This window comes from Telmatherina bonti (assembly GCF_933228915.1).
Source record: "Telmatherina bonti genome assembly, chromosome: 4".
Taxonomy (NCBI): Eukaryota; Metazoa; Chordata; class Actinopteri; order Atheriniformes; family Telmatherinidae; genus Telmatherina; species Telmatherina bonti.
The window spans coordinates 9,995,007-10,011,089 of record NC_136622.1 but is presented as its reverse complement, the minus strand read 5'-3'; the positions used below and the strand labels follow the sequence as shown (position 1 = coordinate 10,011,089).

The following is a 16,083-nucleotide window of genomic DNA, read 5'->3' as shown; positions in this document are numbered from 1 at the left end:
CTGTTCACTGCAAGAAAAGAAACAACTATCATTGAATGACTTTTAATATTAACATATCCTGATAATCAGAATAGTGACTAAGAAAATTCCATCACATATAACTCCATAAAATAAGCACATCCCTGAATGCAATTGCTATCATTATTATTTGTCTACTTTCATTAATCTCCCAAAAACAACAACAACAAAAAATGGGTTTGGATTCTGTATTAATTTTACCCATCCCTAATTGAAAATTTTTTGTTCCATTCTACAGAAAAAAAAAGTTTTATCTCAGATGATTAGTAAGGACGTCAACAGTTCTCACACTGTTTGCTTTGATTGAAAAGCTTACAAGTCCTCCTAAACAGTGCAAGCCAGATCTCCTTTCCACTGAGAAAAGCATTGAATTTGCCATCTTTTTTGTGATAAAAATTAAATTAAACAAAATGTTAAAATGACACAAGAAAACAAGTCCATGTTCAAAACCAAGAAATACCTCTGATGTAATGTCATAATTTAATATGGTTGATTTAAAAATCCAACAAGAACATTATGCACTCTATCATTACACCATTTGGCATTTTAAAAGCAGTTTTTACCTCAGTAGAAAGTGATCTCCTGTTTATGGTTAACAGCCTAATAGGCATTAAAGATAGCTGCTATCAAGTTCCTCCTAAGGAAAAGGACTGGATGCCTCTATAAAGAACAACTACAGACCTGTCTCTAACCTCTCTTTTATATCCAAGCTTATTGATAAAGTTATAATCAACCAGCCACTTTTTAAATAAAAGTGGAAATCTTGATGAATTTCTGGCTTTTGATTTCATCACAGCCCTGAAACAGCCGGTCAAAGTCTTAAATGACAAGGTAAGTTCTGCTAAATCTAACACAATAAAGACACCATTAAAAAAACTTCCAAAGCTAGCTGGATTATAAAATCATCTCCAGACTATTTAATGTTGTATGTCATCACAACCAGGAGCATATGTTGACATTTTTCTTTTTAAAAAAAGAAAAGACATGAAAATTGGTTAAGCCTCTATAGCAAGGTCATCCATTTCAATTAATAACTCATCAAGAACTAGGAAGTGGGCATTTTAATGAAAAAAAAGTACTGATGTGCAAAAAACATTTACTCAGTATCCTGGTTCAAGATACTCAGCTGTTAAACTAATATCCCCAAGATAGAAATCACATGTCAGATTGAACAATTGAATCTTTTTTGTAGGTTTGTATAGCATATCGAATACTTTCTTGTCAAAGAAATATAATAAACAAGAAGTCTTATGTTATCTCAACTAGGTTGCATATATATATATATATATATATATATATATATATATATATATATATATATATATGTATATATATATATATTTATATATATATATATATATATATATATATATATATATATATATATATATATATATATATATATATATATTTATGTGTATATATCTGTGTGTGTGTGTGTGTGTGTGTGTGTGTGTGTGTGTGTGTGTGTGTGTGTGAGAGAGAGAGAGAGAGAGAGAGAGTGTGTTAGAGAGTGTGTGAGAGAGAGCGTGGCCATGGCTATTATGCATAGCAATTATGGCAGTTAGTTGACGTACGGTACGTCAACGTAGCGTAAGGACGTACCATCCAGCAACCACTGCGCGTAGCGTCTCTACGCAGAAGTTCGTTTCTGAATCATCTTGAGTAAAGGGCGATTTCACTGTTTTTAAGGCATCAACACCATTATTTAAACTGATTAGCTCTGGACTGTGTTTACCCATTCTACAGATAATTTGTATTCTGTAAATCACAGTGTTTTGTTTATTTATATCTTTCTTGCTTTCTTTTTTTGGGAACAACATGTTGTACTTTTTAAACAGACAACAGGAACTAAAATTAGTACAGAAACAGAGTACAGAAGAAAGAAATTGTTTAACAGACAGTCGGTTATTAAGTCTATAAAACAATGAAAACTTTTCATTTTGCAGTTTATTTTACTTGTCATGTTTGAGACAAGGGGCATGTTCCAAAAGACAGATTCAACTAGCTCGGAGCCTGAAGCTTTGCAGCTCTAAAGGTTTTATAGCATTATACAAATTTTCCACCCTAATATATCATTTTTATTTTCTTGATAGTATGGCATTGCTGGTTGTAATGGATTAATGTTGGTTGCAATGTAAGTATTAATAAAGTTGTTCAAACGGTGAAGTGAATCAGAAGCTAACTTCCTCGTGGTAGAGCAGTCCATCCATGGAGGAGCACCGGGAGAGGCTCGCTTAGTTCAGCCATCAGGAAGAGGCGTCACCGCCCGCATCAGCTCTCTCAGCGAGGAACCGAGGAAGTTTGCAACCATGGCTAATTCGGGGGCCGTTTCTAGTCCCATGGTGATCCTGGCGCCCAAAACGAAGACGAAGAAGAAACACTTCGTGCAGCAGAAGGTGAAAGTGTTTCGAGCCAGCGACCCGGTCCAGAGCGTCTTCATTTGGGGCGTCAATCATTCGGTGAGTCGGTGGGAGCTAATGCTAGCTGCGGCGTTAGCACCAGCAGCTACCTGCCGGTTCACACGTAGATAACATCGGCTCCGATAGAAACAATGACAACAGAGACTGACTGACTGTCAAGAAAAAGACGTTTTTACACATTAACATGTGATGTTTAAACATTTAGGAACTAATTTTTAAATATTTTGTTTACAACATGAGTGGGCCTCTGTTCAGACTAAACCAGGGTTAGTAAATACGAGGGGTGGGAACATTGAATCGAAAAATCGGATATCAGGATTTTTCTTCTTCACAATTTTAAAATCAATTGTCTTTTTGTTTAAAAAAAATAGTTTTTTTTCCCAAATAAATAAAATTAACCCACTTACATTTTTGTCATTTTTTATTGTTTTTATTGATCTATTTATTTGATATTTTATTGGGAATACCAGCCAAAGAGAGTTCTCACCAGAATCGTGAGTTTTTCCATGGAAAAATGTGTTAACAAAAATCTCCTGATGTTTTCCCTTTAAACTCTTCCAGAACAGGACATGCTGGTTAAATATTAGGGGTGGGAAATTGAATCGAATAACCTGATATCGGGATTTTACCTGGCAGTCAACAGCTGCCAGGTAAGAGAAGCATCATGGAAGAAAACTGCTGCCTGAACCAGTGTAGAAGTAGGAATCCACTGGTCCAATGACCAGATATTTAGCTTTATTAAAACTACAGCATGTGGGTTAAAATGTAGGTGAATTTAACATAATCTTCATTTTATTCACTTTCATTCTCACTATGCAGAAAAATTGATGAAACTGAAAGGATTTTTTAGACTATCAGGCCATGACTGGACATCTTTTAGTTTTACTTCACGTCTAGTAATGTAAATCCCTAATAAATGCTCTTTTAATCAACCATAAATTCATACTGAAAGATAACCCTGTTACATGTTATGTCAGAACCCTGCTGCTGCAGAATTTTTATTTTTTTTTTATTTTTTTGTATACATATTTCCTTTGCATGCCCTTTTATTTTATATTACATTTTTAAAGTATTTTTTTTTTATCATAGCTAATATTCTTTCTTTTATACTATTATCAATGTTATATGTTGCACATTAGCATCGAAGCAAGTTCCTAGTTTGTGAATTTTGTAACTCACTGACAATGGCAATAAAATTTATTCTGATTCTGATTATCTCCATCATCACAGGAAGTGGAAGATGATGGTAAGGGGATGCTGTCAACAGCAGATCTCTACTCCTATCACACATTTATGGAGTTATGATTTCAGTCATGTGAGGACTTGCCTCAGGACTCAACATGGCGTTGTGTCTGAAATGTTCCATGTTGCCACCGTCTTAAAGAAAGGTCTCATTTTACAAAAGAAAAGTATTGTGGCACAAGGTGACCTTATTTTATGTTCACAGTGTGTCACGATGGGTTATGTACAGCAGGACAATTGGAATGACTGCTAAACCGTACCGTTTTGTTAGGTTTGATAAGGTAATTAGTTCAGAAAAATCATCTCCCTCCATGAACGACTGTATCTTAATTCAGCATCTAAATCTTGGGATTCGCTTTGATACGGAAGGTTTGTGTCTGACAGCAGCTTCAGGTGGGAAGGGGCAGGTAGAAACTCGGGTTTTCTTTATGGCGAGTAGGTTTACGTCACAGGTTCAGTTACTATGGTAACAGTATCGGGGTAAGACTTCTCTCTCTTTCTGCAGGAGAAAACCCCGTTTTCTACAAGTCAGGGTTAACATACTGAGAATATCAACAAACTGCCTTCTGAAACAGGCACCTGAACTTTCCAAAGGGTTTAATTGATTGAATCAGTTTGTAAGAAGGTTGAGGCTGTTCAGCTTATGTGTGGTCATTCTGATTGATTAATTGGTTGGTTAGTTTATTGAGTGACTGACTAATTGTCTAAATTTTTGTCTGACTGGAGGTTTTCTCATCTGCTCACGTGGCCATTTGAAGTTTGTGGTTATGTAATTGGGGTTGTTTCTGTTATTGTCTTCATGTCTTGGTTGCTGTTTTGGTTTTGTGGTTGTTGGGAAGGAATCATTTTGACACATCTGCGGTGAAATGGCGTCGCATTTTGGAGGCGTTTTGACTCGTTCCCGGTCAAATCGGCTTTCCATAAACAGATACCGTAAAAGATGTGGAAAGCCGTGTTCGGCAGCCAGTGAGTTAATAAAAGACACATTCTCCGGCTGTATGGTGATGTTGAGGTTAGCACTGCTGATTCAAGCCTCTCAAATGTTTGGGTTCTCTCCGGGTTCCCCGGCTTCCTCCCACGGTCCAAACACTAGATGTTAGCTTATTTAATCACTAAGTTCTCCTCAAGGAATCTGTTGGCCCAGTAATGGACTGGTTTACCCCGATCCAGCTTCTCCGGGACCCTTAATTGGACGAAGCGGTGTAGATAAGGAATGTTCTCAACCTTGTGTTCCTGATTCCTTCTGTAGTTATAAATCAGAGCTCTCCAACTCGGCCCTAAGAGGTCTGCAATCCAGCAGGTTTTCCATGTATCCTTTCTACAATACAGCTGATTCAAACTATTGATTGTTTGTGTAGAACCTGATAGGCTGTTAGATCCATTTAATGTGATCCAGGTGTGTTGAAGCAGAAATACATGGAAAACCTGTTGGATTGTGGACTTTGTAGGACCGAGTTGGAGGCCTCTGTTATAAATGATGAAAGGAACGGTGAGGGTCATGGTGACACTCTTTTATAATAGCAGAAACTAGGGATGCAACTCGTACTTGGTATTAATAAAAGTGTACCGATACCACAACCGATACTTGATACCACACTAGTCAAGTCAGCGCAGATGTGTTCGATGACATGCTTCGGACATGTTTTAAAAGAAATAAATGCCTTGAATGTTAAAATGTGGCATTTTGGTTACACTAAAAGCGAGATCTTTGTTTCAAAACCACACATTTATAGTTGTATTTAGGTAAATATCATGAAGTTAATCCAACAGTCAGAAGCTGCTTTTTAATAAATGTTCCTCTTTCTCTCCAGATAAATGATCTCAACCAGGTTCCTGTTCCAGTCATGCTGCTGCCTGATGACTTTAAAGCCAACACGAAGATCAAGGTCAACAACCACCTTTTCAACAAGTAAGACACACAGGAGTGAAGTCTGTCTTGTAAACATCCTTGAATAAAAATAAAAAGAAAACAACAGTCAGTGACTGAGACCTGCAGGGAGAGCTGGATTCCAGAGACACGTCGACTTGTTTGTCAGGAACACAGAAACATGAAGAGCAGGACTAGTGTGTTTACCTTGGTCTAGCATTTCTCAGCCCTGGAGGACTTTTATCTTCCTGAATGTGTGTGTGTTTGGGATTTGTTCCTTACTGAGCTCAGAGAGACGACATTATGACAGAAAGCAGTTAAAAGTCAGAAAAGAGGCGGATCTTGTCCTCTGATTGGCTCAGATCTGCAGCTGGGGGGTTGTGTGTTTGTAGTGATGGGTGAACATTGGGGGTGGGAAAATCGAATAGAAAAATCGAATATCGGAATTGTTTTGCTTGAAAATTAAATTTTTATTTATTTTTTTTGTTAAAAAATGCATTTTTTTTTCAAATAAATAGGAATGCATTCTAAAATTTTTGTCATTTTAATTGTTTTTATTTTTTTACTTGTCTTTGTGAGCATTATTGCAGCAGAATGATTGTTTGGCTACTGGGTTGTTTTTTTCTAATTGAATTCAAGAAAAATGACAGTTTTGTACTATTTTTTGTTTTTAATTTACAAAAATCAGCAATATGGAAGAATTTTGCGAATCCCCAGAAAATCGGAATCAAATCGAATCGGGACGAAAGCATGTCGTCACAGCCTTAGTGAACATTGAACATGCCCAACGGTGAAGAGTGACACAGAAAACGGAAATAAGGTGAAAAACTTGGTGGAATTTGCTCCTTTGTGGTTGTGATCTGATATCTCCACCAGTTGAAGAGTTTTTTACGGTTCCTGATCCACATAAAGAAGAAAATCGGGATGAGAGTTGGATGAATTTTTACTTCTGCACCCCCCCAGTCTGCCTGACGTCACCTGAACTGGTGGAGATCAAGTCTCCTCCAGTCCAGCAGAGGATAAGAGGCCATCAAAAACACTGAAAATGTCCAGAGATGAAGAAATCCAACATTAAGCATCTCTAGAAAACATGAAGATAAGCTGCTTGTGTTTGTAGGGAAGCATCAGGCTGACAAGAGACTCCTGAAAAACCAGGAGGAGAAACCAGAGCAGCCTTAGTCATGCTCACCCCGAGTGAAGCAGCTACAGAAGATCCTGGTGAAGAAAATACGCTGATGTGAGAGGCTGCTGTGTTGAGCAAACAAACTGGGTTTAAATCCCGACTTTGGTTCTTGTGCTGCAAGTCTCCGACTCCTCTAAACGATGATGTTTCTGGAAAAAAAAAAGTTGAAAAGTGTCAAAACTAAAACCAGCTTCTTCCTAAAACACTCACAGTCTGATTAAAAAATAGAAATCTTGTATCTAAAGTTTGAGTAGACACAATGAACCAAATCACTGCACCAATTAAACTTCATGCAGTCGTCACATGATCCGACTCATCATCCGGAAAACATGGTTGTATCATGAAACACAGTTCAAGGGAAAACATGGAACTCGGAAAGAAATAAAAACAGAATCTGGAAAAAAAAAAGGAAAACAAGTTTCACTGGACTCCTGATTGGAGCTGCTGAAAAGTCACATCGCAGTGCTTCAATGGGGGGTACAAAAGAACTCATGTCATCTACAACCTGCAGACGTGGATGGAGAGTTTGTCTATTTTTGCTTCTGGTGCTGTTGGTACTAAATGAAACGTGGGGGACAAAAACATTTACTCAGAATCCAGCATATTAAAACAGTGACAGTGAGAATGACTCTCAAATACACACTGAAACCAGACTTGGTCCAGGTTAATGTCAACAAGATGCCAGGAGTGCAGCATGGCGAGTGCTGTTCAAGTCATCAGCTGAAAATTCCTTTTTTTTTTTTTTTTTTTTTTTTTTTTTTTTAAATATCACAGGGTTAGAATAAAATCACAATGTTGTTTTTTTCCCCAGTTTTTTCCAGGTTGACCTGCATTTATACTAAGCTTAGCTCAGCACCAGTATGCATGGGTACTGATCAGAAAGAAAGTCCTCTAAATGTGGAGCTGAGAGCAAACATACTGGGTTTGCGTGCCGATGGAAAAAGCTTGATGCACCAGAAAGTTAGTCTGCAGCCCTACTCTCTGCACAGGAAATAAGAAGTTTCCCCTCTTCTTCTTTGGCAGAGAAAACCTCCCAGGACATTTCAAGTTCAAAGAATACTGTCCTCAGGTCTTCCGAAATCTGCGGGAACGGTTCGGTATCGAGGATCTGGATTATCAGGTGCGCCTTAGCTCCTTTTGTCTGATGATAGAAGACCGTCCTGTGGTACTGACTGGTGTGTTTGGTCTTGGTGTCCTCAGGTGTCGTTGACTCGCAGCCCTCCAATGAGAAGTGTTGATGATCAGGATGAAGGTCTGCTCCTCAACTCCTACGACCGTACGCTGGTTGTCAAACAGATCTCCAGCGAGGACGTTGCAGACATGCACAACATCCTGTCGGAGTACCACCAGGTACCACCATCATCTCTGTCTGACTGCCTACCTTTTGGCCACTTTGAATTTGGGATGTTTATTTGTCAAAGGTTGCTCACAGAAAACATTCGTCTAAGTGGAGAAAGGCGGCATTTGACCAGGGTTAGTTTGAGTGCAGGTTAACCAGAAGGCATAGTTAAACAGGAGCATCCTTACTTCACTAAAACACAGAACTATAAAAACTGGCTTGATGAACCGATGACTCTACTTTACTCCTTCACCGTCTGGTCGGCAGAGCCATTTTATCTCTGCATCAGTTTTCTCAGCCTGACCAACTCATCCTGTTACTGCAGCTCGACCAGGGCCGGATTAAAAGGGCACAGGCTCCAGGGCCCAGAGTGTTCCAGGGGGCCCCTTCCCCACCACAACATTTTAAAAATTGTGAATGATGCACTTAAATAACATTTCTAACATCACTCAGCCAATGGTACCAATAGCAAGACACTAGACACTGTGGTGTAACTATCTGGCTTTTATGTACATTTTGTTTCATGTCCAAACTGTGGGACCTGAAGACAAAAATAGACTTAGTATTTGAGGCTCCGCCTTATAATGTAGTGCGCCCTGTGACCCGAAAAATATGGTACTTTTATCTATTAATGCCAGTATAACAAAATATGACAATGAGGTAAAGCAACGTATTTGTGAGAGTAGAGCAAGTGGTAACCTCTGGTGGTTAAAAGTGAAGCCTATGCAGAAGTGCATAAAACTGCAGTTCCCCCTTCATCCACTAGGGGCTCCAAAACAGAGCAAATCCCCATAGACTCCCATGTTAAAAAGACCAACTTCATGGTCACCAACTGTGGGGGGAGTGGAGTTTTTTCTAACTCGCCCGTTTAGAAGTAATTTAATCTCGGAAGTTCTGCATTTTTAGGGGCGTGTCCTCTTGATTGACAGGTACCCGATCTCCCGCTTCAAGTCAGAAGAACGTAGAACAACCGCAGTTTTTAGCCGGTTTACAACGTGACTTAGCTTTAGCCCGCTTACCTCAGTTAGCTGGTTAGCTCGCATTATCTCCGGGTTAGCTCAATTAGCTCTTAGCTTCAGAAAGCTCGGAGTTCGCTAGATGTCAATCATCCACCATGACGCTCACAGCCCCCCTCTCAGCTCCACCTCTTTGCCCATATTTGTATTTTCTGGGTGAGACGACACGGATGACGCTGCCAAGATGGCGATGGTAGGAACCGCCCACCGAACTTCAATTCAGCGCCTCAGAAACCTACGGGTGACGTCACGGAGGCTCCGTCCATCTCTTTATATACAGTCTATGGTGTAGAGCAGCGGAAACAGAAAGAGAAGAAGGTCTTGTGTAACTGAAGCGTGTGTTAAAGCGGTGCTGATCTGTTCAGTCCCAGAACCGCTGAACCCGATGCACAGCACGGATAAAGCTGCACCGGGCGGGGGGTTGCTGATTGTTTACAGTCGGCCTGACTGAGCAGGTGTTGGGCTGCTCTGAGGGGAATGAGCAGCGTGGAGGGAAGAGGGAGGACATGAGGAGGAAGGAGGATCTGTTCAGCCTGGATGCTTTGCTGTGTGGTCGGTGGCTTTCTGGACATGATGGTTTCACAGAAAACTTTCTGCTCTCTCTTTTCTTTTCCCGCTCATCCCGTTTGGTGTGTTGAAGTTACACAGAAACTGAACTGGTTAGACTGGTTGGATGCTGATGGGTCTATCTGATAAAACTGCTGTGAACCTGCCATGCAAATGTTTCCCTCCTACAGCACATAGTGAAGTGTCATGGCAGCACCCTGCTGCCCCAGTTCCTCGGGATGTACCGGGTGAGCGTGGACAGCGAGGAGACCTACCTCATCGTTATGAGGAACATGTTCAGCCACAGACTGGTGGTCCACAGGAAGTATGACCTGAAGGTGAGGAAACCTGTCAGAAGCAGACATTTTCTGACAAAAATTAGTCTTTTTTTAAAAAAAAAAAAACAAAACAAAACACAGATTTAAAGAAAAATGGTCACAAGCCAAACAAGCTAAATAAATATCATCACTTTCATTGTAAAATGACAAGTAAAATGAAACACATCTTCTTCTTCAAAGGGCTCTCTGGTGGACCGTGAAGCCAGTGATAAAGAAAGGGTAAATAAAATCTATAGTCCGCCGTTTGCTGCCCGTCTCCTTCTCACTGCATCCTGCTGACTGATGCTGTTTGGCTTCTGAAGGAAAAGGAGCTTCCCACCTTTAAGGACAAGGACTTCAGGAACAACATGCAGAAGGTTTATGTGACGGAGGAGCAGAAGGAGAAGTTCATGGAGAAGCTGAACAGAGATGTGGAGGTGAGGTGCTGTTTGCTCACTTTGGCCACATGGTGGAAGTATCGGCTCATTGTGGATCCACATCAGAGATGAATTTAGATCAGGGGTGGGCAACCCTGATCCTTGAGGGCCGCAGGCCTGCAGATGGGAGGAGTTTCCCTGCTGCAACACACTTGACTCAAATCAATGGCTAATTGGCAAACTAGTGCAGATTTTAATGTAAAGCCATGCAGCAGTCTGCTAACTTAATCAGGTGTGTTGCAGCAGGGAAACTCTGAACACTTGCAGGTTTTCTTTGCTGAGTTTTCTTGTGGTTGTTTCTGCAGTTTCATAAAACAGGTTTAGAAAAGGATCATGATGAAGCATGACGTTAATAACTGGATTTCCTGCAGCTTTCCATAAACTTCCAGAGCATAAAGGAGTTCATTCATTATTTTTCCACTCTGTCGGAGAGAATATTCAGTTCAGCTTTATTTGTATTGTGCCACTTCACAACGATGTTGTCACAGGACACTTTACACACACATCATTTAGAGCCAATTCATACATATCCTATAATAGAAGCCAACTGATTGCATCGAGTCATGACTTGGATCCAATCCCCCATCCTGAGCATGCATGAGGCGACAGTGGGAAGGAAAAAACTCCCCTTTAACAGGAAGAAAACCTCCGGCAGAACCCGGCTCAGGGAGGGCAGCCATCTGCCTCGACTGGTTAGGGTGGAGAGGACAGGAAAGACAGATCAAGATGTACAACTGCACTTATTCAGGAAGACCTGAATAACTTGTCAACATGTCTTTGCATCGTCAGTTTAAGGCTTTTCTCTTTTCACATCTTCTTCAGTTTCTGGTGAAACTAAAGATCATGGACTACAGCCTGCTGCTCGGCATCCATGACGTCGGCCGGGCCGAGCGAGAGGAGGAGGAGGGTGAAGAGGTTTCCAACGAGGAGGAGGTGGAAGCTGAAAACGGACTGGTGCCGGGACCTACAGTGGGGTCTTACGGGACCTCTCCTGAGGGGATCGCTGGTTACATGTCCTCCTGCAAACCTCTGGGACCCGGCGAGTTCGACCCCTACGTGGACGTGTACGCCGTGAGGAGTTGTCCAGGTGAATGCTCAAGTCGTTCAACACTGTTCAAGCAAAAGTGTGATATGAAGTGTGTATCTCTGTGAAGTACTGTTGGGGAAATAAGTCAAAATGCATTTTTCTGTCATAGCGCCACCTTGTGGCCTAGTGTTGGGATTTTTCCTGCCTGAGCTTTGTGCAGATCACAAGTTGCTCCTCCAGTCACAGTACTTCAATAAAAGTAGCTCCTCATAATGTACTGAGAAGTACATCTGTGCAAATTCTTTTTAAAAAAAAAAAAAAAAAAGTCATTTTGTTTATTCATTTATTTACCTTTTAGTTAAGCAAAAAATCTCATTGAGATCAGAAATCTCTTTACAGGGGAGACATGGCCAAGGTAGCAGCCTTACTGTGTCAAAACAATATAAAACAACCACAGAATTAAATACATTGGTAGATTTTTAAGAAAAACGATGCCGTTCTTCCTTCACTGCATTCCTCAGGATAATCCTAAATCCTTACAGTACAGGAATGAATGTGATAACTCTGGAGATTATTCCATGACCATGGTGAATGGTAAGAAAACGTTCTTTTGCCAAAGAGTGTGTGAACCCGACAAACATTAAAGAGCAACAATTAGGAGGCACGAAGATAATGAGTATAAAAACAGACAAAATAAATCCTAACCCTTTAATGTGTCTGAAATAATCTGGCATGAACCAGGCTTTGGAAATAAAAATGGAGTGTCTTTATAAATGTTTATCTACATTAAAAACATCTATTTCTGCCTTGTATTAAATATTTATGGTAAAATAGAAAACTCTACAAATCATTAAAATAATAAAACGGAATAAGGAATCAAAATGATGGTGTCTGGTATGATGGGAAGCTTTTCAGACTGCTTCCACACAAAATTTGAGAAATTAAAAATCATTTTGTGATCTTTGTGTGAAATATTAAATTCCTGAAAATATTCCTATAATCAGGTTTTTGTTTTTAGTGCTTCGATATTTTTCGAGCACCTCAGATTGATTTTATCTTAATTAGAAGTGAAGCGTTTTATGACGAAACAAATCAAATTGCTGGATTCTAATGAATCCTAACCAAACCCCCCCAGACCTGACCTGAACTATCCAGACCGTCACTGCAGACTAAGTCCGATATCTGATGATATAGTTGCATCATAAGATCCATATAACAGGATTCCTTAAAATCTGTCCTAGTTAAGAACTGGAAGCCTCTGTTTTCTCTGAAGTTATGGCGTGAGCGTCTAAAGCAGGGATCCTCAACCCTGGTCCTCGAGGACCGGTGTCCTGCAGGTTTTCCATGCGACCCTGCTGGAAAACGCCTGACTCAGACTCAGACAAGCTCTTGTCTGCTAAATACACACGGATTTTAATCAGGTGTGGCAGTGGGAACAGTTGGAAAACCTGCAAGACACCGACCCTGGAGGAGCAGGATTGTGGGATTCCTTGTGACGACTGGTTAACATAATCCAAGTTGTTGTGTGTTAAATCCCAGGAGCCCCTCAGAGGGAGGTGTACTTCATGGGTCTGATCGACGTTCTGACTCAGTATGACACCAAGAAGAAAGCCGCTCACGCAGCTAAAACCGTCAAACACGGGGTGAGTTCCACAAGTAGCATCTTCCACATGGTGACGATGAGGACCTGGTCTTACTCTTCATCTCTGTTCTGTGTCGCAGGCTGGTGCAGAGATATCCACTGTCCACCCCGAGCAGTACGCCAAACGATTTCGAGACTTCATCTCAAACATCTTTGCATAACAGCGAAGCGGCGGCACAGCCAGGAGTCATTCCACCCGGGAGCTGAAGGCTTTGACCACCGTGAAATATGCAGACACGGATCGTCGTTCGAGTTCGATGATCTGAGAAAACTCGATTTGTAGCAATATAATTTAATACTTCTGATGCATATATTTATTTTTAAGATTTAAGATGTATTTCTGTAGGTGTTGGTAGGAGTAACTGATAGTTTAACTGGAAACTAAGCGTTGTTGATCAATGTCAAAAGTGTTCTCATTTAATCTTTTTCACTTTGCTTTTTGTATTCAAGCCTGAACGGAATAGAAAAGCTAGAAAGAAGCAGATTCTGGCAGAGTTGGGTGAAAACATACATATTAGACACGTCTGTAGAGTTAATATTTAATGGTTAGTTTAGCTTAACATTAAGGGGCCTTTCTCTGTCCAAAGATAAGTCAGACCTGCTTCTACACCTGAAAACAGCCTTTCCATGATGAATCTCTCCACTCTTTATTAGTTAGTCAGATAACAGGCTGAAAATTGGTTATTTTATCAGACAAAAAAACAAAAATAATGTCTTCAAATAACCCTCAGATTTACTGCCTGTTAGCATATTTAGCATGTTTAACTATAAACACTAGTCTGAGACTTTTTCCTTGGTGAGTTTGCAGACGTGAGAACCGGTTGCAGGCAGACTTTCTGACAGAAACGGGCTGTTTCTTCATTTCCAGCCTCTAAGCTAACAGACTGTAGAAGTTCTTCTACTGTAGAAGTTTTAACTATGCAAGAGACGGGCGCTAGTTTTCCCAGAAACATTCCTTTTACCAGAGGCTGGTGTTGAGGAGCTGTATGCAGATCGGTGTGGACTCATTGTTCCTGTGTAGCGGCGTACTGTCTGGACGTTGAGTGCCAAATGTGTGTGACAGAAGCTTTAATGAAGCAGAATTTGCACTTTTGCCGGGAATTGATTGAAAACTGAAAAATCAAACCCAATCTGAAAGGATCAAATTCTGGTTTCGACTAGTCTTTGCTCGTTTTTAGAATACTTCCAGAACCGCATTCATATGTCAAAGTATTTCTCCTGTCAGCGTGGTGGAAGCGCAGCGCGGTCCACGACCTGGCTGCCGTGCCATCGGCTCCTGTTGGATGCAGGACTGCATCCTGCAGGCTGCGGTAGCGTTAGCTCCTTCTCCCGCCCAGGTTTGGGAACAGTTCTGCCTTCACCAAGAAGCATGCCATGTGTTGATGTTCAGTTCCAGACCCGGCGTTGAACACTGTCGAGCTGCGTGTGTGTTAAAGTATCAGTGTGATGATTTAAGATGTAGCTGTAAGATGAGGATGTATCACTGACATTTAGGATCTAGTTCTACTGAAACATCTGTTTAACAGCTGGGTTTCTGCCTGCTCTGATCTTAGAAAAGCTGCAGGATAAGTTATGTGGCCTTGTTTCCATTAAATAAAGTACAGTGCAACGTGTTCCCAGAGGACGGCACAGTAAACTCAGTAGCGGTCCAAACGGTTCTGACTGGCAGCTGGAGCTCAGACTCGATTTAGAGTTCCTTCAGTGGGAATGTTTCAGGCTCATCCATCATGTGAAGAAAGACAGCAGCTGGGTAAATTATTTAGTCTCCTAATGCACATGAAGTCGGCTTGGAAATGGTCAAAAACTTCTCTTTTTTTTTTAAACACATCTGTGAAATGAAATCATGCCGCGGTGTGGAAGCCCGCCTGTTAACGGTAACACTACGAAAGCTCGGCCTTAACTCAGTGACAGGATTCCTGAAGCAGGCAGTGTGATGGACTGATTCCCTGTGTGATGACTTGTGTACTTCATCCTTAAACATGTATTTTTGCAAATCAGCTTTTGGACCAAAATATATTTTAAAACAGTTTAATGAAACGTTTGCCTCGTTCTTCTTGCTTCATTGTGTCGGTGTGGAAAACTGATCAGGAAATCCCCTGCAGAGGGACATACAGGAAGCGTGCCGCCGCATCACGCCTCCACTTTAATCTGGACAAATCCGACTAAGGGTTAATGCTTTAAGGACGGTCGCATGAGTTTGGTATTTCTGTCTGGAATATCTCATGCTTGACATGTAAGTGAGGCGAGTCGCTGAGAAATCTGCTTTGCTTGCTGTCAGGTCGCTTAGAAAAATGTCTTATAATTTCCAAAGACTTTAAAATCAGTCCTCACTTCATCTACCAGCTTTTACCAACAGCGCTGATCTTTTCTTTTTTTTTTGTCTTGTCCAGCATTTAGGCAAGCAGAATGATGGTCTGGATGCTGTGTTCTGCTGAGCAAATTTTCTCTGCCAAGGGAAGCTTTATAGATATAATGATCCCCTTGACTTTCTGAATTTTTATTTTATTTCTATCTTTATTTTGTATTGTTGTTTGAATTGTAGAGTTTGTACTGCTGGACCGGAGAGGACAGACGAAAGACAGCGAGAGAAAGGAGAAGAAACACCTCATAAGAAAAGTGAAAGAGTTAAAGGGAGAGGAATTGGGGGGGGGAACCAAAAAAAAAACCCAAAAACAAAAAGAAAAAACAACCTACAGATGTATACATATACACACACATACAAACACATACATATACACACACATACATACACACACATATATATATATATATATATATATATATATATATATATATATATATATATATATACACACACACACACACACACACACACACACACACACACGTACAAACATACGCACTTGCCAGTATTAACACATATACATACACATACTTTAGATCATAGTAACTAAACTATTAATCTAAAAAGTTAAATATAAATGAGAAACAAACAGAAATGAGAAAACTAGCTGCTGTTAGTGAATAAAACTGCGTGACGACTCGGTGACTGTCACATGCAGAAC

At 40.5% G+C, this 16,083-nt stretch overlaps 1 protein-coding gene across 1 annotated transcript; it reads left to right on the top strand.

The window, feature by feature from the left end:
* The first annotated feature begins 2,240 nt into the window (after positions 1-2,240).
* On the top strand, positions 2,241-15,074 carry pip4k2ca (phosphatidylinositol-5-phosphate 4-kinase, type II, gamma a). The gene is made up of 10 exons (XM_079239510.1): positions 2,241-2,480; positions 5,495-5,592; positions 7,757-7,853; positions 7,934-8,083; positions 9,826-9,972; positions 10,153-10,191; positions 10,275-10,388; positions 11,211-11,475; positions 12,955-13,058; positions 13,138-15,074. The coding sequence occupies exons 1-10, from the start codon at positions 2,331-2,333 to the stop codon at positions 13,216-13,218; spliced, it is 1,245 nt and encodes a 414-aa protein (XP_079095636.1). The 5' UTR covers positions 2,241-2,330; the 3' UTR covers positions 13,219-15,074.
* Positions 15,075-16,083: the final 1,009 nt, after the last annotated feature.